The sequence below is a fragment of the Micrasema longulum genome, unplaced genomic scaffold (assembly GCF_059751315.1).
Source record: "Micrasema longulum isolate JH-2025_06_02 unplaced genomic scaffold, ASM5975131v1 h1tg001171l, whole genome shotgun sequence".
Classification (NCBI taxonomy): domain Eukaryota; kingdom Metazoa; phylum Arthropoda; class Insecta; order Trichoptera; family Brachycentridae; genus Micrasema; species Micrasema longulum.
In genome coordinates, this window is record NW_028278358.1 from 279,050 (window position 1) to 306,697 (window position 27,648).

General features: G+C 33.0%; 6 protein-coding genes across 6 annotated transcripts; 3 read left to right on the forward strand and 3 right to left on the reverse strand.

The window, feature by feature from the left end:
* Nucleotides 1–269: 269 nt before the first annotated feature.
* VhaAC39-1 (V-type proton ATPase subunit VhaAC39-1) lies at nucleotides 270–4,299 on the forward strand. The gene is made up of 4 exons (XM_088233984.1): nucleotides 270–473; nucleotides 713–1,221; nucleotides 1,733–1,987; nucleotides 3,281–4,299. Exons 1-4 carry the CDS (start codon nucleotides 353–355, stop codon nucleotides 3,440–3,442), a joined length of 1,047 nt encoding a protein of 348 aa, XP_088090110.1. The 5' UTR covers nucleotides 270–352; the 3' UTR covers nucleotides 3,443–4,299.
* On the reverse strand, nucleotides 4,281–5,482 carry THG (tRNA-histidine guanylyltransferase). Its single transcript, XM_088233985.1, has 2 exons — nucleotides 5,453–5,482; nucleotides 4,281–4,648 (listed from the first exon to the last, which is right to left on the reverse strand). The coding sequence occupies exon 2, from the start codon at nucleotides 4,556–4,558 to the stop codon at nucleotides 4,301–4,303; it is 258 nt and encodes an 85-aa protein (XP_088090111.1). The 5' UTR covers nucleotides 4,559–4,648; nucleotides 5,453–5,482; the 3' UTR covers nucleotides 4,281–4,300.
* A 1,029-nt stretch (nucleotides 5,483–6,511) lies between these two features.
* Nucleotides 6,512–16,646, forward strand: Wwox (WW domain-containing oxidoreductase). Its single transcript, XM_088233987.1, has 6 exons — nucleotides 6,512–6,738; nucleotides 6,881–7,121; nucleotides 10,872–11,137; nucleotides 12,073–12,252; nucleotides 14,196–14,457; nucleotides 14,625–16,646. The coding sequence occupies exons 1-6, from the start codon at nucleotides 6,644–6,646 to the stop codon at nucleotides 14,841–14,843; spliced, it is 1,263 nt and encodes a 420-aa protein (XP_088090113.1). The 5' UTR covers nucleotides 6,512–6,643; the 3' UTR covers nucleotides 14,844–16,646.
* Nucleotides 15,237–16,102, reverse strand: Sirup (Starvation-upregulated protein). Its single transcript, XM_088233988.1, has 2 exons — nucleotides 15,962–16,102; nucleotides 15,237–15,877 (listed from the first exon to the last, which is right to left on the reverse strand). Exons 1-2 carry the CDS (start codon nucleotides 16,014–16,016, stop codon nucleotides 15,621–15,623), a joined length of 312 nt encoding a protein of 103 aa, XP_088090114.1. The 5' UTR covers nucleotides 16,017–16,102; the 3' UTR covers nucleotides 15,237–15,620.
* Nucleotides 16,647–21,963: 5,317 nt separating the features above from the next.
* On the forward strand, nucleotides 21,964–24,140 carry Cog6 (conserved oligomeric Golgi complex subunit 6). Its single transcript, XM_088233995.1, has one exon. It carries the CDS (start codon nucleotides 22,162–22,164, stop codon nucleotides 24,040–24,042), a length of 1,881 nt encoding a protein of 626 aa, XP_088090121.1. The 5' UTR covers nucleotides 21,964–22,161; the 3' UTR covers nucleotides 24,043–24,140.
* Nucleotides 21,989–26,584, reverse strand: LOC148276647 (tektin-4-like). The gene is made up of 7 exons (XM_088233996.1): nucleotides 26,226–26,584; nucleotides 25,949–26,108; nucleotides 25,643–25,869; nucleotides 25,216–25,510; nucleotides 24,906–25,128; nucleotides 24,659–24,819; nucleotides 21,989–24,548 (listed from the first exon to the last, which is right to left on the reverse strand). Exons 1-7 carry the CDS (start codon nucleotides 26,371–26,373, stop codon nucleotides 24,332–24,334), a joined length of 1,431 nt encoding a protein of 476 aa, XP_088090122.1. The 5' UTR covers nucleotides 26,374–26,584; the 3' UTR covers nucleotides 21,989–24,331.
* Between the last annotated feature and the right edge of the window lie 1,064 nt (nucleotides 26,585–27,648).

The window sequence follows — 27,648 nt, forward strand, 5'->3', positions numbered from 1 at the left end:
TACTTATATGATATAATAATAAAACAAAGCGACATGATAAGAGAATATCCACCAATACATTTTTTAATAAATAATAACGACAGTTCGGAATAAAATATTCATTTTATGAAGGCCAATTTAGAAAACAAATTGAATGTTAATTTATGTAAACTTATGGGAAATGTAATTTAATTTTTATAAAATAGTGGTCTTTTTAGGTAAGTACTAAAGGATAATATAAATTATTGATTATTTTCTACGGTTTGAAAGCGATAGAAATATTGGAAATTGTCTATGGAAATATCATATGATCTGTTTGTGGGTGAGGCGAAGGTCTGTCAATTCTTCATAGCGATTTTAGATATATTTAAAGATGAAGGGTTGCTTGTTTAATATTGACGGTGGATACCTCGAGGGTCTATGTCGTGGTTTTAAGTGTGGTATTCTCAAACAAGCTGACTATCTAAATCTTGTACAATGTGAGACGTTGGAAGGTAATATATTTGGATGTTCCCATATTCTTCATGTCCTCGTTTGAAAAACCTGTATAGCTTTTTATCTTTTTAAAATTGTTGTATAAATAAATAAATATTGACTTATTTTTATTACGTTCAATGTATGTTTTTTGTAAAAAGTCCTTAAAAATTTGAATTCAAACAATAGAATCAAGGATTTTGATTATAGAGTACTCCTTCCAATTCACCTAAGTAATATAATATAAATTTAATTTTAGATTTGAAGCTTCACCTGCAAGGAACGGATTACGGTAGTTTCTTGGCCAACGAGCCGAGTCCTCTCTCCGTGTCCACCATCGATGACAAACTCCGCGAGAAATTGGTCATCGAGTTTCAGCATATGCGAAATCACGCCGTGGAGCCTCTCTCCACTTTTCTCGACTTTATTACTTACAGCTACATGATCGACAACATAATCCTCCTGATCACAGGAACTCTCCACCAGCGTCCCATTTCTGAACTGATTCCCAAATGTCACCCTCTGGGCTCGTTCGAGCAGATGGAGGCCATCCATGTCGCCGCCACTCCGGCGGAGCTGTACAACGCCGTGCTGGTGGACACTCCTCTCGCTCCCTTCTTTGTGGACTGCATCAGTGAGCAAGATTTGGATGAGATGAACATTGAGATCATCCGTAATACTCTGTACAAGGCGTACCTGGAAGCTTTTCACGCCTTCTGTAAGGAGATTGGGGGCACCACTGCCAATGCTATGTGCGAAATATTAGCTGTAAGTATATTTATTTACCACAAAAAAAGCTTATTCAAAATGTCGATATATGCCTTTATAGTTCATTTTTGTTGGCTAAAAGTTGGACTATTTTCAATTCAATAACTCAAATATTTTTTTATTATCTTTTAACAATGAAATACCTTGAGGTGTTTTATAAATAAAGTGTATTAATAATCGCATATTTTTAACTATTTACATCTTGTAATCTATATACTAACTTACTTTTTTGATAAAATAACTATCTTTCTTGAACAAGCAAATTGACTACTAAAAATCATTTGACATTGCAAAAAATATATTGTCAAATTCTTGGGTTTATTTATGAAATAAGAACGGCGGTCTTGTCGAATCCCTAAAAATCACCCGACTAGAAATAAGATTTTCATATACCAAAAACTTCAATTTTAAGCCAATCCAATGTTTAAATTTAGGAAAACCTTTCTTATCAAATGAACTGTGTTGTGGATCGTTCTCACACAAACGTTAGTATAGCAAGCGATGTTTTCAGTTTGAAGCTGATAGGCGTGCAATCATTATCACTATCAACTCCTTTGGGACCGAATTGTCTAAAGATGACCGTGCTAAGCTGTACCCACGCTGTGGAAAACTTCACCCTGATGGTCTCGCTGCTCTGGCGAGAGCTGATGACTATGAGCAAGTGAAGGCGGTTGCGGAATATTATGCCGAGTATTCTGCTTTGTTTGAAGGTGCTGGAAATAACGCAGGAGACAAAACTTTGGAGGACAAGTTTTTCGAACACGAGGTGAGTGGTGAAACTTTTTTGACTATTTACATTAGTTATCAGAGCAGGCAAAAAGCTAAGAGATTGTGAGGCTGAAGACGTCGTAAGACGGAGTAGACAGCGAAGAAAGGACCAGTGTGGTTATTTTATTTTATAAACATATACGGCAAATCTGCCTTTTACAAACATTTATAATATTAACATATTTGGCTTAATATATATATATATATTTTTAAAACATGAATTTCCTTATACCCAAGATTTATAAAAAAAAAATTAACCAAAAATTATACAAGATTTTTATTTATTTATGTCCAAAGAATGGGCACCACCAGACTCCATTATGTTGCACTGCATAATCGGCCTCACGGGACTTGTCACTCAAGAAACAACCCTCTCTGGAGAACAGATCACATAAGTCCGTAGCAAGGAAAAAGAAATTAGTTATCTTAATAATATAAATAGCACTGTATTACTTTTAATAATACATATTACCTCGAGGGCGTTTTACAAAAGTGATTTAATATAAACAAATAACAACAGGGATGGAGAATACCTTAAATAAGGGTATTTGGCAGTCTAGGCATTTACAGGGCTTACGATTCACGCATTCACCAAATTTTATGTGCCCTTTCCTATTGCTGTAGATTAAGATGTCTTTCAGCTAGTTCATTTGGAATACATAGTTGTTTTAGATACTCCAGAGCACCATTGTGCAATGATTTATACATATTAAGCCAGCAGAGTGTGTATTCCACCCTCCATGTTTAGAAATTTCGAATGTCCCGCAGCAACGCTCGATACTTATTTATTTATTTACAGACATTGTCCATTTATGCAATTCATAGGGTATTAATTTGACAATGTGAGAATAGTTAAAAACATTAAAAAAAAATAAAAAAAAACCTTGACAAACATAAGGGACATCAAGACTAGATCTGGACTATTTATTTAGTGCTAGTTTAAATCGTTGTAAACTTAAACCAAAAAAGTTCAGATCTTGTCTCGAGTTAACGATACGACAAAGACGGATCATTGGAGAGTTAAGGCCATAGTTTAATTGAATAGTACTTCATTGTTTCTCAACCTACGAGTTGGAATATGAAATTTTACCTGTCCCGGTAATTATGATATGTATATGATACAGACTGTATACGAATTGTTTTCTTTATCGATTGGGCTGCATATTTATGTACATTGTCATAATTTAATGTTTCTCGGTTATATAAAATATGTTTGTATTTTAAACGATTTTCAACGCTTGTTATCCAATTAGTCACATCAATTAATTGACTCGCTTTGTTTTTATTTTAGGTTCGCCTCAATGTGCACGCTTTTCTCCAACAGTTTCACTTCGGAGTGTTCTATTCTTATCTGAAGCTCAAGGAACAAGAGTGTCGCAATATTGTCTGGATTAGTGAATGCGTTGCGCAGAAACACAGGGCTAAAATTGATAACTATATACCTATCTTCTAATTTACCCGTGTTTTGGGTACTGAATCAATGGTTGCACTTTAAAATTGTCATTTTCCTTATCTACACACATTGATCGATTGGCAGGAACATATTTTAAGTACACAATTATTACACATAGAAAGTCAAGCGTTTGATAAATGTTTGTACTAGTACATATCTTTTTTCGAGGCTCAATGTTAGAACAAATCAGTCTGATTTAACACTGAAACAATGTAACGTATTGTTGATCAAAATGAGTCAACCTACCCTCCTCATGTCTGGTTTATGAAGACTATTTGTTTTTATCGTTGATAATTTTTTTTTGTACAGTGCAACCCATGTGATTAATATAAATATATCAGTATTTTGCATTAAGCATACAATTATTATGTGTATATACTACATACATGATCAATATCCTCAAATTATTTTAATGTTGTAACGCTTTCACCAGATATTTTTCAATCAAGTATCTTTATTTACAAATATGTTAAAATAAATTTAAAAAAGAATATATTAATTAAATTTGTAAAAGCTAAATATTTATGCTTCGCTTCATGTTCCACATACCATTGTTATTATATTGTATTTATTTTCAAATTAATAAAAGTTTTGGTGACAATTTGTAAATATAAATGTTCACATTCCATAATGTTAAAATTGATTAATGAGATTTTCAACTACCAAACTGTTGAATATATGTATATTAATATTTTATTATTGAATGTTAAAAATACTTTGTGGTACTTTACATCTACAGAAGTAGGAAACCTTTGTATTGCAAAACTGTTAAACAATAATTATACCCGTAGGCTACTAGAAAATGTATATAAATGAAAATTATCAATAAAACTCATCATTATCAGTATTGATATTTATTTAGGGTTTGTCATTATCCTGATTTAAATTGTAGTGTTTTCTTTTTCTATCCAATTGGTCATCAATAAATTTGGAAATATCTTTCATCTCAAAAATGTCACTGCTAACTTTACTCTTAGTCCCTAATATCTCAGGGTGGTTCTGCCAGAACTTGTCTTGGATCATATCTTGGTGGAGGTCGACAATAACTTTCCGTTTCTTGTTGACGACTGGATCCAGAACCTCTTTCCTGAGAAGTGTTGTTCCTTTCCTGAACATAATGGGCTCATCATTGTAATTAATATGGAACTTGCTGAACAGAATTTCATTTTTATCGGATGAATATGTTCCACTTAAGAACTTTTCGGCCTGAAAGAAAAAAAAACTTTTGTCACATTATTTTGGGAATTTGTAAGTTATTCCATTCACAAATAAATAAGAATATGACCTCTACAGGTTTCATATCATCCTGCAGAACTAAATTCCAAAATGCTGTGTTGTAAAGATTATTAATATGTACATCAGCCTGACGCCAGCTGAGGTAATCGATGAGATTCTGATCTGAGGGATAAAGCACAGATCTTCCATCGAATCCAGGTGGGTACAATAGTTTTTGTTCTTCAAAAAACTTACTCCAATGAAATACATAAGCTGATGCGAATATACTAGAGACTGTAGAAATAAGTTTGTGAGCGCGACGATTATAAACCTGACTATCTTTCCTAAATATGAAGGAGTATTCATCACTCTGTCCATATGCCAACACGACGTCTTGAAATTCATTCATAACATTTAGGGCACATTGATTCATTAAATTCAGTCCTCTTAAATCGTTAGGCTTAGTGAAATTATGTTTGTCCGCAAATTTATGAAAGCCTTTTCCGTCAATCCTAATCACAATCCAACAGTTTTGTAGTAAGCTCTCCTGAACCTCGTAATCTTTAACATATTCATATTTACTATTCGCCATACTTCTGAATGAAAAATATCTGACGAACTTATTGAAAAAAAAATGTGTTTTCATAACTTCATGGTTTTACTTAATTTATTTTAAAAAAATAAAGGGTCTTAAAGGATTTCTATGTGAGAAATTATTGAAAATTGAACGGAACACAGATCACAAATTCACAAGCTGCCGAACACAAATCAAAATTACAGATACAGAGATTATACTGGATTATTTCTGCTGATGACAGCTGACCATAGATCATGAGACCACAGAATGACAGTTACGTGGGCAAGTTGGCAAACTCATTTTTAGCGATGAGCAGCGTTGACAGATCTACCGATTTTGGGAGCAATCTACCGAATTCTATTGAAATTCTACTGATTTTTATACACTTCCTTGTTTTTTCCACAGAACAAAATTTCAATGCAAATAAAACGAATTCATTTTATAATAACTTATTGCTTGTTTGCTCACTTCGATTGCCATCAGTTGCTTATTTAAAAAACTGCTTATCTATCGTACATAAGTATACAATGAATGATATATTAATTATGGAATTGGCTAGTATTGTTGAATATAATATGGTAAAATAAATCATGGTATAGAATCTCATGATATTATTGAAAAATGTATATATGTCTATTTTATGAAGTGCAATTTAGAGGGATCACTTTTCTTATTGAAAATAATTTAAATAGTTTTATATTCAGTTAAATATCTATTTTAATTTAGTTGATCATTGTTTTAATAATTTGTTCAGTACTTCAGCAGTTAGCAGTTTTTATTAAGTTTTAAGTTGCACTGAAAGAACTTTAAAACATTAATTATTTCTTTGTTTGACAAAAAAAATACTATATATTTTGATAAAATTGTGTCATTCATTCAAAAAAATAATATTTTGAATTTTAATCCATGTATCATATTTATTCTTTTTTATAAGAACCAACTCAAATATTCCTTTTCTTAAATGAATATTTGAGTATTGAAATGAAATATTGTAATTTATATTTTTTTGTAGGAAAAAGATAACTATATTTTGGTGATTCACTTATTGCAGTCCTTTTGGTTTTCAATTGTTCATTTACCAAGCGTTTTCAACTATTTAAAGCAACGGCCTTAGGTAAAACGGCGCTTTAATTTCTAACTGTCAAATTTATTTTTGCCCCCCTTCTCTCCTCCACCCCTCCTACCAACTCTCCCGAATCTACCGAAATCTACCGATTTATTTTTCTGAATCTACCTTTTTTCGCTTGATCGGGTCTGGCAACGCTGATCGGTACTCGGATTATATGTAATAACTGAACGGTCTTCTTCGCTTTTGACATCTGTCAAATTTTCCGGTAAAATGCAAAATGCGTGTTGACATGAGAGCATAATATTTTTTTTCATTATTATATTTTAAAAATACATGAACAATGCCGATAAACATACCGGATTCTGACAGCGAAGATGAATTACCACCTGGTTGGGAAGAAAGGGCTACTCAGGATGGTTGCGTCTATTTTGTCAAGTAATCTAATTGACATATTTATAAAAACACAAATAATAAATGCGTAGACTTTATATTTTGTTTCAGTTGCAGAGTAGTCTAATAAAATCATTGATTTGTGTATATAGTGTTGAATCCAACTGCATTTGCGATTTTTTTCCAGCCATTCCACAAAAGGAACTCAATGGACACACCCAAGAACAGGTAGAAAAAAATTCGTTACAGGGGAATTACCATACGGTTGGGAAAAAAAGATAGATGAAGAAACAGGAAAAACTGTTTTTATTGATACTGAAAACCAACGGCAAACTTTCATTGATCCCAGGCTTGCATTTGCAACAGAAGAAAAAAATCATAAGGATGATTTCAGGCAGCGCTTTGATTCCTCTACAACTGCTTTCCAGGTTTTGTATTGTTTTCAATTGATCTCCTTTTTTTTAGCCCCCATTATGGGAGTATTAAGAGAGAACCAGGCGGGTTTTCTGACTGGCAGGTCTCTGAGGTTCATATCCACAATATAAGTTGATAAATATCAAACGCCAGTTTGTCCACCCAATTTTTTTATTTTTATATTTATTCTACAAAATGTAGATTTCAGTACTGTTCAAATTAAAACATATCCTCATTATTACAATAAAACACTGGCATTATTTAATCCGAGAGGTCTAATTTTTGTTGGTTCTCTTATTAGATGAGCAAAGTGCTAGTACATGATTGGAAAGTTAAACTAAATTCTCAGATAGATACCGAGATGCCGGGTTTCGAAGAACATTGTATAAAAGAGAAAGAAATTGAAAGTCTATCCCGTCCAAAAGAAAACCATTTTAATTCTTTTCGAGAGAAAGGCATCAACGATTTTTTTCCAATGAAGAGTTCAGTAAATCTTATTACCAATTTCCTCATTCCTATAAATAATACATTTTTAATAAGAACATATCAATACAGTATACCCGATAGTTTTAATTTCCCCTTTATTGTGTAAGTTTTTTTATTCCTTTTAGAAACAGAACTAATCATTAGAGTTTTACATTTAAACACCTTTTGTGTCATAAAAACATTTCTCCTCAAAATGCATTGAGTAAATTATGCTTCGCTTTGTTGGTTTCCAAAACTCGTCTCGCCGTACTCTCTGTACTATTGTTATCCACTCCGTTTTCCTTCTTTCATCAGCAGGGAAGCTAAAAATCAATTAAAACCAATGTCCTTATTAATAAAAAGTAGCGTTAAAAATTTACTACCCTGGCAACACTTACAAAATGTCCATTTTGTTTTCTTTGAAACCTGACATGTGGAAAAATAGTAAAATTTTTGACTAATGCATTTGCTACTTACACATGCATTTGCTACTAACACATGAAATGTGATCCCATCCTGTTTCTTGTTGATCCCAGCAGCATTTCTACACTTCAAAACGACACAACACGGCATAGTTGAATTCAAATTGGGAGTTGTGTTCCAAGCGACGTCTACAATAAAACTAATAGATCAAAATGTAAAACTACTCATTTAAGAGTTGTTTAGTCGCTTTCTGTTTGATGCGCGTATGCGGTTTCTGGACTATTCTTAATTCTATGGGATGGATGTTGTTTTTTTTTTCTTATAAAAAAAGTTTGTTTTTGAACGTTTACAAACAGCATGCGTTTTTTGTGGATCTCAATCCGATTCTTTCCTTAAAATCCTTATAATTTATACCCATTTATTTATTTTTACAGGATTTTTGGTAGATAATATTAACTGACTTTCAATAAATTTGAAAAAATCGTATTCCTACATAAGAGCACCTCTGTTAGTGAGAAGAGCGGAGTTTGACATTTTCTATATTTGAAAAATATTTATTTTATGTTTTGAGTATATACATTTTAGAGTCTGTACTATTCCAAAGTTTGTAAGAATTTTTGAAAAGGGGGCGTGGTCGTTTGTTTAGTGAAGACATTTTTCATTTCCAGATGTTTATAAAACAGGGTTGTCACAAATGCACGACTTATGGCGATTTTTTACAGATATTGGTATCCCTACCGTACCCGTAGGAAGTACAATAAAAACGTTTATTTTAATTTAGTAACAAGTTTACTAAAAACATTTTTAATACATAAAAGTAAGCAATAATAAACATTATAAATGACATTGTTGAGTACATAAATTAATTTTAAAAACAAATATGCAATAACATATAATAAACAAGTAAAACTGCAATAAAGTAAATTTATTGAGTTTGAAAATTGACCAATTTGTTAAAATGCTTGCTCTGACGGCAGGTTGTAACTTACATCTTTAAAAACTGGTTAAACGGGGTCTCCAATTCCAAAATATTTTCCGAATTTGTCGTTTGATTTGAAAACTGAAAACAGTAATCTCTATTATTTTTTTTATTTAAACTTGTATCTTAAGATAGAGTAAAGATACCACTTCCAATTTGGTGATTTGGAGAAATCACGCCGTTTCACCGAAGAGGTAGGCAGAGAAGATAGAACACCATATCACTCTGTCTTTGCATGTAGATCTCGCTTATTCTACATTCATACATCTTCTCATGCACGTACACTGATTTTTCCGACTTTATGGTATATAAATATGAAATAAATGTATATTTATCCATAGCGAATTAGGTTTTTGAAAACAGGGGGGTACAGCACCATTTATTACACGTACCAAATAATTTGTTTTTGTCCAAATTAATGGACAGAAAGTGGTTGGAACACACCCAATTATTATTTTCAGGAGACAATTGTTCCGTCCTGTCTTATGGATCCATTTATTTCACCTTATTTCATCTATCGGGAATCCAAAAAAAAAAACCTTAATTAACTTTATTATGCTTATAAATTTAATGATAAAATGATTACACTAATAAATAACATTTAAGTGAAAACGTAATATTTTAAGGTAATGCACAGCCCTGGCATTCTTAATTATAAGAGCCGCCCAAAAAGTGGTCATAAAAATACCATTTAAAATTGGCGCAGATGTATTGTCATCTCTTTTAGTTACATTCAATAAACGACTTTCAGTGATATAAAAAGAGAAAGAATTATTTCTAGATGTCGGTTGACTCGGTAAAAGGTCGCCGAGTTGACATGTTTTGAACATTTTAAGATATATTTGGATTGAAACGTTTGAAAAAAATGATTTAAATCACATAAATCCAATGTATTTGAGTTACACAGAAACAAATGTTATAATAATTGCTCAAATGATAGTACAAAAATAGTGGTGCATTTTTGTTGAAAACTACCAAAAATTATTTATTATTAATTTGAAAATGTATAATATTTGATAAATACCTGTGATAACTGAAGCGTTTTCTCCCTTTTCCAGTTCTATTTGAACATCTTTTCATGGCACAAGTCGGCATAATGAATTTTGATGTAATTAGCACTAAATACGTTAAACAATTATCAAAATACCGACAGAGCGTTTGACAGTTCGAAACAATACTGGCCGCCTACGTAAAAAATGAGCATCGTAAAATTCTAAAATCGACTACAAAACAAAAAATGAGGACCGTACCCACATATTTTTTTTTGTCTCCCTTTCTCTCATTTAGAACATATAGTAAAAAATTAGTCCGCTATAACCGGCAACATGCATTGGATTGGTAAAATGTTTTGTTATCCCTCTATATATGTATATACTCTAAGATTTTAATATTAATAATTCATCACATACAGAAAAATTATGAATATGGCTGGTGATATTGCATTTTTATTTATTTTGCTTTGGACAACAGCAGATCACCCAATGACGAAAAGAAAATATTGAAATGTCGAACTCAATGTCAAATATATAAAATAGTTTATCGAAAAGTCGAATATCAAAGATACGTTTGGTATACCAGCTCATAGCAGGCAAGTCAACGTTTGGGCAGGACAACGTCTGTCAGGTCCGCTAGTTCTGTATAAAATATTCAGTTTCATTTAAAAAATTCATTGAACAGTTTTGTTCCATTCTGATTCATTCTCTAGGAGGTGTCACCCAGGACTTATTCAAAGTATTATTTATGTAATTATTTATTGTCTAATGTTTTCCTTTGTTATTGTATGATTTGTTTGTACAAAATACCAAATAGCGCACAAGTGAATTTACTTATCAAGTCCAAAAGTTTCATAGAAAAAAGTTTATCTTGCAATAAAGTAATACATTATAATTAATTAAAGGTTCTACATGGGCGTGATCTGACTGGTAAGACTGCCCTAATTACCGGATCTAATACCGGAATCGGTTACGAGACAGCTCGCGCACTATCTCGCCACGGGTGTCGGGTCATTATGGCCAGTAGAAATATGGAGGAAACTAAGAAAGCAATCAATCTTATTACTTCTGAGAAAAAAAAGGCTGGAGAATTGTGTATTCCCATGAAACTTAATTTATCATCACTAAATGATGTTCAAACTTTTGCGAATTGTTGTAAAAGTCAAATTAAGTAAGTGTAAATTATAATGAATATTTGATTTATTATTTTTATAATGTTAAACAATATAGAGTTCTACAAAATAAATGTCAAGTCAATAAATAAATAATTTGCATGTTATACCTATGTGTAAAACTTAGTTAAAATCACTAAAAATTAGAGTGGAACCTCTATATTTGTCAATCCCCATATTTGTTAGTATTTTCTGTATTCGTCTTCACACCCACTGAAATGATGGAGGTGAATTCGCCTGGAAAAGAAGAGTCAAGCGAAGGATCCACACCTAACGCTGATGCCGATGAAATGATATGTAATTGTCCCAAGTGCAGAATATGGTCATAAAATAGCACCCGAAAAACGATAATGTAGCTGCAGTCAATTGTAGGAAGGTTTACAGAGCAGACAAAACAGATAATATTAGAAAAGTTCCTTATTAAAAATAATCATGTATATTTATTTTTTTGCACCAAAACAGACCAGGAGGCCCAATTACAGTGGTGAATTACATCACAGAACACCCAGGCTTGAGAAAAAACATTTAAATTTTTGTGTTCTCACCGGGAATCGAACCCGGAACATTCCGTGCGTGAGTCAAGCGTCTTGACCACTACACCACGAAGGTCGCTTATTAATTCAAGCGCTAGCTACTAAATCATTAGCAAAACGGGCTCCATGACCAGAATTGGAATTACCATTGGCTGTTTTGTTTTTATTGATAGCGACATTTAAATGATATTTTTGTACCATTTTTAGGAGTTGGAAACATATTAATTGAATTTCAGTTATTTCTTCTGATGCTGTGCCCTATGTACCATCGGGTGTGGACAAGGGTTTGAATGATGATGATGTATTTTTCAAGAACCAATTCTTTAGCATACTGATTGTAAAAAAGAGATTTTCAAAAGTAACAAACCTTCTATTTGGTGAAAAATAATATTATTTTCTAGAAAGCTAGATATTCTCATTCTCAATGCGGGAGTATTTGGCCTACCATATTCTCTAACAGAAGACAACTTTGAAACTACATTCCAAGTGAATCATCTCTCTCACTTCTACCTTGCTCTGCTTCTTGAGTCAATACTTGTATCCGGTTCTCGAGTGATATTTGTTTCTTCAGAATCACACAGGTAATATTAAATTGATTATATGACATACAAATGATTTTAATATTTTCCTTAGCAAATACATTAACCAACAATACGTGTGTAATTTCAAAAATATTGTACTATTTAGGAAAATTTGGTTTAATTTACAACCAAACAACTTTCTATTTGATTTATTGTATTTAGAAAACATACTGACATTCATAAAAACAAAAAAATATTCATGTGGGGACAACGTCCATAGATCGATGACACACACACACACACACGCCAAAGTATTTTACCAGGAAGCAACTTAACATTTTCTGTTCAACACAATACATGATGATTAAGACATTACAACAGGGATGGAGAATACCTTAAAGAAGGGAATATGGAAGTCTAGGCATTTACAGGGCTTATGACCTGTCATCAGCTGGTTTAAGTGACCACTTTACATACTGTAACATTCACAATTTTGCCCATTCACCTCCCAAGGGGGTGAAATACAGTCTTTTGTCTACAAACGTTTGGACAAACTCACTAAGTGCTAAGATTAGTTTACTTGGGGCTAGTTGACCCAATAATTCAATATGGATTAAGAATATTTACTAAGTTTCAAATCTTATACCGACAGACTCTTGAACTTACATGTACAAATCTTAAAAACTATTGTACCTGTAAAAATAAAGATTGAGGCAAAAGACAACAATAAAATATTATTTGATTGTGTTAACGTTTTGCCAATTAACCGTGTCAGTATAAGATAGTGACAGATCATTTCCTCGATTGCAGTTTTAAATCCAAAGTAATCCACCAGATCGTGACCCGACAAGTATCAGCACAGCAGTTGATGGTACCACGACAGAAGAATTACTATGGAGATAGAATAATGGAGAGTGTAGTACCAAAACTGTACAATTTAATACCAGCTGAAAATCGTGAGGAAAAAAACCTAAATTCATTAAAAAAAATACCCAAAAAATTATTAAAAACAGCAAGTGAAACTTAATTGTGCATATAAACATATTTTATTCTTCATTTATCATTCAACTATGTACTTACTAATAATTTATTTTTTTAAATGCAATGTAACCCGCAGATAAGCTTCTGCTTTGCGGGAAAAAAAATACAATTATGTATGTTACTGATATGTTATTATGAATAAAACCTTTTTAAAAATATATATATATTGTAACAATACATTATATTGTGCATGACCAAAATTATTACACACAGGACATTAGCTCTTAATAACGAAATCGGATGCCAAATCCAGTGCAACACCACAGGGCATGCTAACATTGTGTAGTCTAGGGCACTTCAATTAACCAAAGTCTGTATTTTATTTAACATCTAATAAATACACATCAAAGTATCAACATCGTTTCTAATGTCATCTCCAACTGGTGTAGGAGCTCCCAGCATCGACAAGCAAAAATCCTAGTTACGCTGATTTCGCTCATCTACGCCGATCCCACCATTTTTTGTTTAGATTCAATAAAATCTTACTTTGCCCTAAATGTTCTATATAAAACCTAGACAGGTTTTACACAAGACTATCTACATTGTTTTTGAATTATTTGAAAAAAAAGCTTTGCTCATTTTTAATTTCAAACCTTTAATGGACTCGTTTGCAAAATTCACTTTACGGCGCAAGTCATTAATTTATCCTTTTTACCATCAATATGTTAGTTGATTAAAGACAGATCGATACTCTCTGTGGCGCCTAGTACAAAAATAACATTTAGTCGTTATGAAGAAAATGTGAAAATTATAAGCATTTGCAGAATGTTTTATCAAAATTCATTAAGTAAAATATGAAATATTTTTCTATAATCACTCTTGATTTCTCGTATTTTCAATCAATGTTGCCCGGGAGACTGCTTGATTAATCAATTTTGTGAAAACTCGCTGATATATTGTGATTCTTTTGACGGAAAGAAATCTATTTAAATTACTAATGTTAACTGCAATTAAAATTTCAGGTTTTCAAACTTGGTAATGAACGACAGTTTATCTGCAGAATCACTCTCACCCGGACCAGAGCAGTATGGTAATATGATGGCGTACAATAACTCCAAGTTATGCAATGTGCTCTGTGCTAGAGTACTCGCGGGGAAATGGACAGCCAGGAAGATTTATGTAAATGCTTTGCACCCGGGGAATATGGTCTCTTCTAACCTCAGCAGAAACTGGTGGCTTTATAGACTTGTTTTTGCTGTAGTAAGACCCTTTGCGAAATCACTGGTAAGTGCCTAGTTACTATTATTACGATACATCACTACAAAGGCACCATGAAACCGTATGTCCATAACTATTGACAAAATAAATAAAATAAAATACTACATTATGAACCAATAATTCTATTTCTTATTTGTGACTGTTTTTTTTTATTATTTGTCTTTGAAATGTAGCAACAAGCGGCTAGCACGAGTGTGTACTGTGCAACAGCTCTAGAGTTAGAAGAGACGACAGGATTATACTTCAACAACTGTTACCCCTGTGATATGAGTAAAGCAGCTAAAGACGATGAGCTTGCCGTGAAGGTGTTTGATATCTGTATCAACATGATCCAACGCAGAGTGGGTGGAACTGAACTGTCAACATATTCTGAACAGAGTTTGAGTAAATAAATAAAGTAATCTTATTTGTATTTTGTATATTTTAATTAATAAAATAATTATTGAGTGTAAACAATTGTGTAATTTTATGCAACCTTATTTTCCGATTTTCCTGTTTAGTAATTGAACAAAATACTACAAAAAGATATTCTCTACTATTATGAATGGTGCTAAGATAATTAGATTTTTTAACCAATTGCAGTAATTAAATTATATCATAGCATTGGAAAAATACATTTATATACATATGTACAGAGATACTACTTAAAGGTTACTAGGCTAAAAATATTTTAAAAACAAATAAATATATGGGGCAGCACTATTTATATCCCTCGCACTAGTGCGAAACCAAATTATGAACATCTGACATGTTATAACAAAACAAGATAGAAATACTCAATTATGTAGGGTCTTGCAGAGTTTCAGGTTTTATTGAACAAATATTAGCAGGAACATACATACATTATTTACTTCTAATATCGAATGATAGCTAACCTACGTTTACCACTACTTGGTCAAGTATTACTTTTATTGAGTACACACTAGTTATTTCATTAAACTTGGGAACACAATAAACCTCAGAATTTACGAGATGCGTACTGCATTGTAGCTAGGGACTGGCCAGGCGGGCGGCTGCTAGGAGCACAACCCTCAGGGTGGAGCACTTTGCAGATCCACAGACTTCTTTTCTCTTTCTCTTCCTAGAAAATAAGTTACATGGGGCGCAAAATTTAAATCTTGCCGGAGGCACTCATGACCCTAGCTACAACGCTGGATGCGTAAAATTTCTTAGAAATCTGAAACCCTCCCCTTTCTTTCCCAGTCTCCATATCGAGTCGGTTCTGGTCCTCGGGGCCCATTTACTTCCCCCGTATGAGGGTTGATATTATTCGGCCAAGGCTTCAAAGGCTCTTTTTCTTGATATGGGTGTTCGAAAGGTTGTTCATCCAATTTACCTAAAGGAGCCTTTTCCCTTAATTTATTTTTGAATTCTTTCATTTTAGGACTCATTGGCTTTTCTGCTTTAGAACAGAAATGTGAAATGGCTGTAATTAATAAAAAACAAGTGATTAAAAGATAAAGTTGTAACAAAAATGATATACGTTGTTTAAAGCGTTATTTATACGTACACAGATAATACTGACGACATGAAAATCTATATAAAACACTAATTGGTGAGTTCATTTTAAAATTTGTATTGGTTTTTGATTTATTTATTTATCAGTAGCTTACAATAATGACAATTTCGGGAACCTTTAAGTGTCATGTACAAGGCTTATTTGACATTACTGTTTGTGTTTACTTGCTCTGTTTGTCACTCACCACTTAGTCACTTCACAGATTAATAGTACAGTCACTTTATGTTTATTAAGTACAGTGTACGAGTGTACAGTAAAGTTTATCGTAATTTGGTGTTTGGTTAATTAGATTAGGTTAGGTTAGGTTAGTAATGATGGGAGTAATCGAATTAAAATAATCGAAATATTCGATTATTAAAAAGATCTGGACATTTCGAAATGCTTACAGCTAATCGAGTTCACTCGTACTAATCGGAAAAATAATCGAGATATCTCGAGTGATTTCATTCGAAATGGTTTTCCGAGACAATCGAGATATGAATTCAGACTTGAGATTTCGAGACAATCGAAATATGATTTCGGACTTGACATTTCGAGACAATCGAGATATAAATTCTGACATGACATTTCAAAAGCAATGGTAATTAATTTTAAGGATTTTTTGGAAGTGCAAAATATCATTCGTGTTCAATACAATTCAAGTATGTAATGTTAAATAAATTGTTGCTATGCTACTACTACTACTACCATCACGACATTTCCCCGTAGTGGTAGGCATAGAGAATGGACCGCCACACACGTCTATCCTGGCATACAATCCTAGCCTCTCCCACATTCATACATCTTGACCATACTATCACACAGTTCATTCATCTTCTTATCCATTCCTCCTCTTATATTCCATACGCCAATACGGCACTCCATTCTCCTCTTTGCACCCCCCCCGAGAGACGCGGCATGATGGGTGGTGAGCCTTATCGCTGCCCACAGGCATTCTCTCGTCTTCCTGCCCTCCTACTTAATTTTAATATTTCGCATAACTACTTACATACTACCTACACTTATGATTAAAATATTACCTTACGCTCTTACAATACAAAGGAAATACAATTATATTACTTAACACTAAACTTCACAAAAGTCACTTAGTACTACAATTGTCATAAATCATACACTCATTGCGTCCCTATTTCTTCCCCTGTCACCTTCCGTGCTTCCGTCTGCGGTGGCCGGTCTTTGCTGGCACAATTTCCAGATGGTCCACTGTAGCTGTAGAATCCGTCCGGTGCGGCCCTCGCCTGCCTGCACATGGTGCGGCGTGACCGGCTTCCGAGAACTACGGCCTCTGACATGTGTGGGTACACAGGCGCCCGGCCCGGTATTGTGACTCTTCCCGCGCTGTTGCTTTACGTTCCCACCAAAATGGACACACAATTTTGTGCATTATTCACATCTCAATCGCATCTCAATTTTTTGCAAATTGTCTTCCACTCTCACATATTATTAAACGATAAACACAGGTCACTTGACATTTTTTACTGTTTCCATACAACACTGTTTAGTTTGTTTGTCCATTCACTCTTAACTTACTTAACTTGTAGAAGCCTCAATTGTCTTTTACTCTCACATATTAAAACATATTATCACTATTATTATATTATACATACACTTGACATTTTTCATCGTTTCCATACAAAATTGACTCATTTATTTTGTTTTTTCACTATTAAATTAAACAACTTGTAGGAGCTTCACACAACTGCGACCGGCCGGGCCGGCGCACCGAAAACAAAATGGGTTTGTGTTTATAATATAAAGGGACTAACCTGAGCTGATTAAGATGTATTCACAACTTTTAACATTTTTGTGTGTCGTATCATCAGCACTATGATTTTTATTTTGATTTTATTTTGAAATTACTCTGCGTGTGACGTATTAAGTTCACGTCTGTTAGTTTGTTTCCCAGAAACAGGATAACTATCATCATCATTTCCTTTCCACACCTAATGGTGCATAGGGCACTGCATTGGTAAACCAATCGCAGCGTATTTTGATAATTTTATGTTACATGAAGGTCAGATGATCAGTCTTACGCTTCAGATACCAGTCCATGGACTGTGAAATATTTTAGTGTGAAAACACCCTTATAAATAAATATTTCAAATCAACCATGTCGGGAATCGAACCCGAGACCTTTTGCATGGCAGGCAAACGCGCTGACCATGACACCACGAGGCCACCATATAACTATCACAACGTTATATTATTGGTTGATTTCGGCGAACTTTCTTTTATACATTTTCAAGAAATTTACAATTTATTGTTCTTATTTTTACAGTGCGTAATAAAACATGTTTTATGTCAAATTTCCCGTAGGGCTGAACTTCCTCATTACTATTTTGAAGCACTTTGTTATTACACATGTATTTTTTTACCCCCCCCCCCCCCAATAGTCAGCGATGTTTTTTTTTTTTTTCTGTTTTCTTACATTTCACGGGTAAAAAATCGATTGATTCGATGTTTGACATCGATTATTTGCATGTCTCGAATGCTTGTTTTCGATTATTCCATCATTATAAGATTTGATTACTGGGTCACAGACTAACCATAGGTTCAGAGTTTCAAAGATTATTTCTTCTTCTTTTTCGTTTTATGGCTTTTTTACCCCCCCTCTGGAGTGTTCTAGCTAGTGTCGACTTTATATCCAGCATTATAAGGGCGTTCCTCACATATATTTAGAGAAAAATAATTTTAAAAATTGAAACACAGTAGTTTTCTGAAAAGAGAATATCAAAGTCGAAAATTTAAAACGACGTTTTCAAAATGAAAAAAAGGTGAATTGAAATAAAAAAATTTAAAAAACACGTGATGTGTTATTGACAGTTATTAAATATATATCTAATTTTATTAATATTTTTATCAAAAAATAAAAAATATATATTTTGAAGAACATCCGCAACACACTGCTTGCATTATTTTTATAAAATTTGCTAATAACAACAAAAATATTGCAGAGTATTAACGCAAGCACATTTTTTAATTAATTTAAATTATTTAATCACGAGGTGCTACCGCCGGTGGCGATTGTGGGAAACTTTAGAAATAATCATTTAACATGACAGTCCGGTGTTTTGTTTTTGGATGTAGTCATCAAATATTGCGGTGTAAATGCATTTAAAAAGTATACTACAATTGTACGTCTGTCCTCTAAATCATCCTATAATGTGCATAACCTTTTTGTGCATAACTAGATACACTATTCAGTGGTTTTGAACAGCGCGTACATGAATTTTACCGGCAACATAATGAAAATGACAAAATATTTTTTACTCTCAGATTAGACTACTGGTATACTAGAATACACTTTTTTGTGCTCGGGTTTTTTTTTGTTTTTATTTGTATGTGGTAATTCTTATATTATCTTCATCGAGCAAAAGATAAAATTTGATCTCACTGTCACTCATCCGTATGGAAAAACGCGGTAAAATGTTTTTTTATTTTTTTAAATTTATTTATTAAATGACAAAATAAGTATAAAATTACAAATAGTTTGTACACACAAATTAATAATAATAACGTTTTTACCTCTATAATAGAGTGAAAACTAGTGTTTAGAGAGGGAGATTGTTTTACATTTATTTTTATAGTCAACACGTCTTGGTTGGATTCATGTTGAATTTTAGTAACATACGTGAGCTAGATTTCAACATGTCTTGCAGTTGCAGAGCTCACGGATGGTTTTAAATCTAACGACCATTTAAATTTAACAAAAAATTGACTTAAGAGTATTTAATTAAAATTAATAACAAAATTTTAAAAGAAGTGATTTTAACCAAATATAAACGTTATCAGATAAATAAAGATATTAAAAGAAAAGTGAGTGCCCGGAGCAATGATGAACGGTGCACTTAAATCAACCTTGGCAAATAAATGTTTTTCGCAAAAGGCATAATTAACAATTTATAAGTTTCACAATTAGCAACGCAGCCTGGTGCCGACATTTATGCATAAGAGTGAGGTATAGAATCAGAAAAACAAAGATCAAAGTAAGCTGATAAATACAATCTCTCAGGCAAATGTATGCTAAAACAATGTATTAAAAGTGAACATGTTAATTTATTTATTATAGATACAGCTCGAGTTAATTACAACAGTTTCACGAAGAAACATACGAGTATATGCAAGAAACTGAAGAAAAAAGAACATAAAACTATGAAGCTAAAACAAAAATAAGGGCAATACAATATATTCATAAACACGATAAACATGTAAAATTTCGAGTTAAACCATGCCAATCCATCTTCATCCACTGTTTTAGTGGCGATGAGATCTATGAAAAGCCGGAAGATCTATTCCAAAGAATTACAAGTTGTGTGACAAATTGACTAATCTACACATTCTGGACATTGAGGCATAAAACCAAAAGTTGCTATTAAAAGATTTAATAAATATCAGATTTCGATTATGTCGACATTCTTGCATTATATAAGGCTGAGACAGACATTATTGACTAAATCAAGATCCTTGCAATGTGATGGAGTTCTGCGTTGGTTTGGACATGTAGAGCGAATTAATGGCAAAAAAACAGCTTAAAGAATTTACCATGCGAATGCATGTTAATGAATGAAGAAAATAAGGAAGACCGAGAAAGACATGACTTAACTTGAAGAAGACTGTCACAGAATCTGTCATTCAAGTCAAAATTTAGGCAAAAATTTATTTTAGTTTTTCACTCACACTTTCAAATAGTATTATGTACGTGTGACAAGCATGGATAAAAAACGTAATCAAAAATCGGCGTTGATTTCAAAATCGGATATCTACTCATTGATTTAGTATTAAAAAAACACTTATCTGTCAATCAACATTTGCAAATAAATAATTTGCAAATTGCTAATAATCTGTAATTGCTGATTGTGACATAAAAATACCAAATCAGCTTAGTTTCATTACGTAAAAGAATTGTTTTGCGCAAAAGCAAAAAATTAGTCACAGACTACCTACCTCAGCAAAAAAAGTTATGCTAGCTTAAATTCATCTACATGACAAATCGATACATGCCCGTCTTTGTTATTTCTGTCACATTTATAGTTGGAAGTTTTATTATTCAACAGAACAAGTTGAAGGATAGATTAAGATAGTGAATTTACGTAACATAAAGGCTAATATTACCAAACGTATTGTAGCTACAAAGCGCATGGAGTGATAAAATTTAAGCAACGAAAAACATTTTTTTTTAAGTTGAGCAAAAATAAAATTGATCAATAATGTCTCTTTATGACATGTGCAGTGAGATGTATTATGTCACTTTATGTTATGACACGTGTAGTGAGATGTATTATGTCACTTCATGACCTGTGCAGTGAGATGTATTATGTAATTTTATTAATGTTTTTCGGTATATTTCGTGGGGAGACGACGCAAAAAAGTAATAAGTGTCGAGTCTATAAACAGCATTATATTATAATACAATAAGTAGGGGAGACCACCCATGAAAGTAACAAGAAAGAATTACTTTGCTTGCACAAACATTTCTGCTATATGCATCTATTTTTTTCCTTGCATTATTAATATTTAATTTTTTTAAATACGTCAATTATTAAAATTCTGTTTTTTTAAATATTTTTTTTCATTTCACGCCTACGGGGGAATGGCGCGATGGTAGTAATAAATTTTACTTGGTAAAAGAAGAAGCGTCCTGTAGTAGTTAGTATTATGTTTGAACCCCACGCTACACAACTTGTATCCCATTTGATGTAGTTTGGTTATTATTTACGGCCTCGTAGTGCAGTGGTTGGCACATTTGGCTACCACTCTTGAGGTCCTGAGTTTAATTCCTGGCAGGGTGGACGTGAAATGTTGATATCTAAGGTTGTTTAAATTGCACTGGCACCTAAAGAGTAGGACTTTATCTTCACGTAACAGATGATTGAAATACGCTGCATTTGGTTTACAAATGCAGTGCTTTATGATTTATCATTTTGTAAAATATTTTTTATTGCCTATTTATCTTTTCGATTTTATGAACGCCATACTACACCTACAATCATTTGTCGTTATCTATGAAATCTGTCGACTGTCAGTGTCAATACGTGGTCAATACCGGTTCTGTTATTCACTAATTTTATTGCTCTGTAAATTGCTGCCAAAAAGAACTGTTAGTTGCCGTAGGCCAATAAATTAATTGTATCCCAGAAAATAAAGATATTATTTCCAATAAATAAGTATCTTGATTTAAGGCATTTAGAGAAATGGGGGTGGATTATGATAACTCAGCAAGCATAAAAAAACGTATTACTAAAATATTAGAAACACGTCATGACACTGAAAAAGAAACTATTGATGCTTTGCGAGCCTTGTCTTCCTTTTGTACAGTTAATTCTTCTCTAGCAAGGCGCAATTTACAAAATCAAATCGAGAAACGAAATTTGGAAACATACGAAAGCTTTGTAAAAGCATTTGGATGCGTAAAAGAACATTTGGATTCGATTTACGAAGACGTTTTAAGAATGAATTCTGCTATTGATAATATGGCCTCTAGGCTTCAGGAATCAAAAGAGAAAACGCATCATTTGATTATTCAAACTACCTCTCTTCAGGATGAAAAAATAAAAGTGGAAAAACAACTTTTTATTGTCAATGCCTTCATCTCCCATTTTCAGTTATCAGCTCTAGAAAATACTACCCTGCATGGAATAGCTAGAGATTCTCCTATTACTGAAGATTTCTTCCGCGTTTTAGAAAAAGTAGATAATCTACACAACCAGTGCAGATCACTTATCCACTCTGGGATGGAAACAGCGGCATTAGATATAATGGAGAAAATAAGTTTGCACCAAGAGGCCGCAATTGAACGCTTATACAGATGGACTCAACATGGCTGCCGAAATTTCGATTCCACAGACCAAAATTCCTTAATCCCAAAAGCGATGTGCAAATTGCAGTCACGAGCTGTGCTCTTTAAGTATGTCGTAGACGAGTATTGTACTGCTAGGAAGTCGTGTCTCGTTAGGTCTTTCATCGATGCTCTGACAAAAGGCGGCAGTGGAGCCGGGAAACCTATTGAGTACTACGCTCATGATCCTCCACGCTACATCGGAGATATCCTCGCCTGGGTTCATCAGGCTCTACCCGTAGAGAAAGAAGCGCTGACCGCTTTATTCAAGTATTGTAATAAAATAAATCTGAAAGAAGAAGTTTCCGCTGCCCTGGTGGAAATAACCGAAGGTCTTTGCCATCCTCTGAAGGTGCGGACGGAGTTGATACTGACAGTAGATAAGTCAGCATTGCTGCTCTGTGCAGTTACTAATCTTATAAGATACTACAGTAAGATTCTCTCTGAAGAAATAGGAGGGGGACTGTTATTGACCACACTGAGCGAGCTGCAGCAGCAGAGCGAGTATGTATTTTTGAGTGCAATAGAAAAGAGAGTAAACATTGATTTATCTCACGGTGTTAAAGCGCCACCATCGGATTTGACTCCGTCGACAGTGGTCACGGATTTACTCAGTTTTCTCAGAGAGATGCTGTCGATAACATCTGTCACCGATCAGAATGAAAGACCAGATATATTGAAAGCTGTATCTAATGTAATCGACCCTCTCCTCAGAGCGATCAATGAGACAGCGTGTCATCTTTCAACAACAGATATGGCAGTCTACTTGTTGAATTGTATTTACCAAATTCAGTGCACTATTTCATTGTGTCCATTTACAAATGATTACAGTGAACGATTACAAGCTCAATGTGACGCTCAGATGGATACTCTGACATCGGAGCAGGCCAGTTCGCTTGTAGCTAATCTGAATTTGGGCCCGATCTATACCATACTTCAAGAACAAGAGCACGCTCCTCTGTCTGCTATTCCCGGTATGGAGCCCAACATGTTAAAATCGTTCATGAACAAGTTTGATAGTTTTATGGCAATGCCGGAAGTATTCCTTTTGCCTCAAGTTGGCCTTTTGATGAGCAGTACAAATAAAGTTACAGTACAAAAGAGAGCTTTTGAGGTTATTTTTGCCATTTATAAAACTCTTTATTCAGCCGTGCACGATCCAGGAAACAAATACGAACATCCCGAAGCGATAGTTCGCAGGACACCCTCGGAGGTTTCTGATCTTTTGTCTCTTTAGATTTAACTCTCGATGACCAATTATTATATTGAACATTCTAATATTATACAATGAAAAAGATATGTAATATAATGACTATAATAAATTTATGAATTACATTTTGTTTTAACTAATACATTTTATGAGAAGTTACAATAATAGTGATTATTGATAGGATTTTTAAAAAACAAAACAACTTTTTGCACTGCACATTTTACATCTACCTACTACAATAATTTAAGTAAATTTTTAAAATATGAAAATCGACTTTCACCATATTAAGTTGAACTTTAAGGATACAAATGTAACATTATTCATGTCCCGAAAGTTTAGCAGCTGATGGGTAGAATGATCTAATGGCTCCACATCTTTCCCGATCAATATAAAGTGATTTCTTTTTTATGATCAATTCCCTCTCCAGGCTTCCTCTATTTTGAAGAAGATTACTACGAAACAGATTAGACCTATCCAGTTTATCTTTCAGGGTTGCGATACTCTTTCCTAGAGTATTCACTTCCTCTAGCAATCTGTAAACAAATAAAAATGTTTAAAAATGGCAATATTTTTGCTGCCTATTTATATTTTTATAATATTATCCTTTACATATTAAAGCATCTGATTGTATTAAAAAATATACCCCATGTGTGGTGTGTCTCTGCACTGTTCAACGTTGGGTCGCCCTGTGAATCCGCGGTTGTCTAATCTTGTCTGAGCGACTTTCATGGCCAGTTCTAACTGTCGTAATCCCGTTTTTAAATTATTACACAGCGTTTCAACGTCAGCCAACTTTTGAAGCGTCTGCAATATGTTAAAATAGTTATGAATTTTCATTATTTGACGTTAATGTTAATTTGTAGGGATTAATAAAAGATAATTGAATTTACCTTTTTCAATTGATCTTCTAGTCTAATACGTAATTCATCAGTGCAAGCCGCTTTTTCTGCCAAACTCTGGTCCACTCTATCCGCTTGTGTTCGAAGATCACGAGCTGTATTGATCAGCAAAGCATCGATAGAGGAACGTCTGTCCATAGACTGTTGCCTCATTGCTTCTGCTTGGTCAATATTCTCCCTGCAGAAATGCTCCCAGTATCCTAAAGATGATTGCCTATCCAAATATTAACATAGCAACATTAAAAATATTAATAAGTTAACTATAGAGCAAAATGATTTGCTGAGATATTTTTTTATTTACCCATCTGAAAGTCTTACAGCTCCAGGTTTCAATAAGATGGTTGGTGTTTTATTATTTATACCAATATTTACTGAATCCGTATCATATGTGACTGTTTTGTCGCTCCAATCAAATTCTATTCTTGCTTTAGCAGATTTATTGTTCGCCATTTGCTCATCAATTTCAGCAAGAGTTTGAGCATACAAGCGGCGAATAGCTCCAATGAGTGACATTTCTTTAATGATTTCTTCTTCCGCAGCATCTCGGACAAGGTCGGGTTCTAATCTGTTTGACCTTAAATCTAAACATTCTCTGGCTAAAAGAATTTTAAGCAAGATCGATTTAGAATTAATTTAGCTGTTGATGTTTTGTGTATGGAATATTCAGTTTATTTAAAACGAAATATAATTAATTATATTATAGCTTAAACATTAAAAACAATACAAACCAATAGCTTCAGGTAACAATAGAACAGACGAAGCAGACTTAAGTCTCTGACGCATTTCTTCAAGAATAACAATTTCATCAGCCATAGCTTTACAAGCATATTCTACGTCAGCTTTCCATCTATAAACTTCTTGTGCTCTTTCCTTGAGTCGTCCAGTATTATCATTATAATCTTGATCTGTTTTTGCATATGCTTGAGTGAGAGCATTTTTGGCATCCATTTCCAATCTGAACATAAGTATAGGTTGATGATTAAATGAGCTATAATTCTTTTCAATTTTAAGAAAAAAAAAAGTTTTTTACACACATATCTGCTTTATGTAAAGCTTCTCCAGATAAGATCTGAGCATTGTGTTGTCGCCATTCGCCAGTTGAATATTTAGTTATTGAATATTTATCCACAACTGGTCGAGTTCCTGTCATTCCAGCAAGCGGTGTCCAATCTACCAACCCTGTAGCCCAAGGCCCTAATAAAATTATACATCAATTTAAAAAAAAAGAATAAGCTAGTTTAAAAAACTTATTAAACAAAATCCTTTAGCTTCAATGCCTGAATACTAAAATTATACATGAGAAAATTTTACCAATTGGTCCCATAATCATATCTTTAGCTGGTACTTTGCTGTCTTTCTGCGGCAGATAGCACGGGGGCGTATCTGGAGGCTGCCAGGGACGTGTCGGGATGGGCTCTATCTCCCCAGGGTTGTATCCTTTCATATTATTGTCAGGCATTTTGATACCACCCGCAATACACAGTAAAACTGTTTTATTCAGTAAGTTTTATTTCTGTGTATTTTTCTGATAAGGAAATGTGTGAGAAAATGTCACGTTACAAAATTAAGTAACAAAAGGAAAATACATAAAAATAGTCAAAAAAAACATAATAATGATTTAACAAAATACATTATGAGTCACCATGGATACAATATTGACTTCTATAACAAAGCTACATGAGAATTAATGTACTACAAAACACTACCAAGTACTGAATAAATTTTATGTATTTACTATGGAAATCATAGTATTTATCAAAATACAAGGTATAAGATAATATCAAAAAATAATACTGATTACAGATATCACATTTGTATTTATTATGCATTTTAATTAAAACAAAATATATTAAACAAAAATGACGTAGAATAGTGCTGATTAGTTGATAAGATTTTTAAAAAAGTATCTCCCCACACTCCTCTCCTTCTGTTTCCATCTTCAATTATAAATAAAAATTTAAAATAAATCCATTAGATTTAGGATTCAGAAATACATAAATCAGTTATTAAAAAAAAAACAAATCATCACAAAAAAAAACTATTTTTAAAATATCCTTTTGGAATTTATAGTCTTTTTAGGATGTATTTTCTCCTTCTCAGTTGTGAGCATTTTAAAGAAACTTACATTTTACACTAGTCCTTTTCACTTATAGTTTCTAACTTTTAGGATTGAATTCTAATATATTATAAATAAAACACTATGTATTTATTTATACACCACACACAAGTTTAATATTAGTTAGAAAACTAATTCAGGATTATCTATTATCAGGTGTAAATACATTAACCCTACAAGTACTTAAAAACTATTCTGTATAATTATTGTAGTTTGTATTTACACACGATGATTGGTAATCCCAAATGCCCAACACTTGTTTTGTTCTAACCAATATTAGCTCGTGTGAGGCGAATGAACACAATTTTGATTAAATTTTTGTTAAACATTTTATTTAAAATGTTATTCCATAAAGTAAATGCTGATACAATAAATAATACACATAATTAAACAATAAACATTTAAAAAGTGTCAATCGTCAAATGTATCCATCACTGTTTGCCAAAAGTTGTATTTTTCAATTCAAAAATAAAATTTTTGAGATAAAAAATCATTCCAAAAATTTTTTTTTAAGGATGGTGGATATTTGCTTGTATTAAAGTTGAGATTGATTTTTCTAAAGCAGTGGTTCTTAAAAGCCTTTCAGCGGAACCCTTGGGTTTCATGAGAGGGTCACAG

Coding starts and splice junctions, on each gene's coding strand:
- VhaAC39-1 (XM_088233984.1), top strand. CDS start 353: ATGAAGGGTTGCTTGTTTAATATTGACGGTGGATACCTCGAGGGTCTA. Junction 474..712: donor ACAATGTGAGACGTTGGAAG/GTAATATATTTG, acceptor ATTTAATTTTAG/ATTTGAAGCTTCACCTGCAA. Junction 1,222..1,732: donor CTATGTGCGAAATATTAGCT/GTAAGTATATTT, acceptor CGATGTTTTCAG/TTTGAAGCTGATAGGCGTGC.
- THG (XM_088233985.1), bottom strand. CDS start 4,558: ATGTTCAGGAAAGGAACAACACTTCTCAGGAAAGAGGTTCTGGATCCA.
- Wwox (XM_088233987.1), top strand. CDS start 6,644: ATGCCGATAAACATACCGGATTCTGACAGCGAAGATGAATTACCACCT. Junction 6,739..6,880: donor GGTTGCGTCTATTTTGTCAA/GTAATCTAATTG, acceptor ATTTTTTTCCAG/CCATTCCACAAAAGGAACTC. Junction 14,458..14,624: donor GACCCTTTGCGAAATCACTG/GTAAGTGCCTAG, acceptor TTTGAAATGTAG/CAACAAGCGGCTAGCACGAG.
- Sirup (XM_088233988.1), bottom strand. CDS start 16,016: ATGAACTCACCAATTAGTGTTTTATATAGATTTTCATGTCGTCAGTAT. Junction 15,878..15,961: donor ATGTCGTCAGTATTATCTGT/GTACGTATAAAT, acceptor TATTAATTACAG/CCATTTCACATTTCTGTTCT.
- Cog6 (XM_088233995.1), top strand. CDS start 22,162: ATGGGGGTGGATTATGATAACTCAGCAAGCATAAAAAAACGTATTACT.
- LOC148276647 (XM_088233996.1), bottom strand. CDS start 26,373: ATGCCTGACAATAATATGAAAGGATACAACCCTGGGGAGATAGAGCCC. Junction 24,820..24,905: donor TAGAAGATCAATTGAAAAAG/GTAAATTCAATT, acceptor AACATATTGCAG/ACGCTTCAAAAGTTGGCTGA. Junction 24,549..24,658: donor AGAGACACACCACACATGGG/GTATATTTTTTA, acceptor ATTTGTTTACAG/ATTGCTAGAGGAAGTGAATA.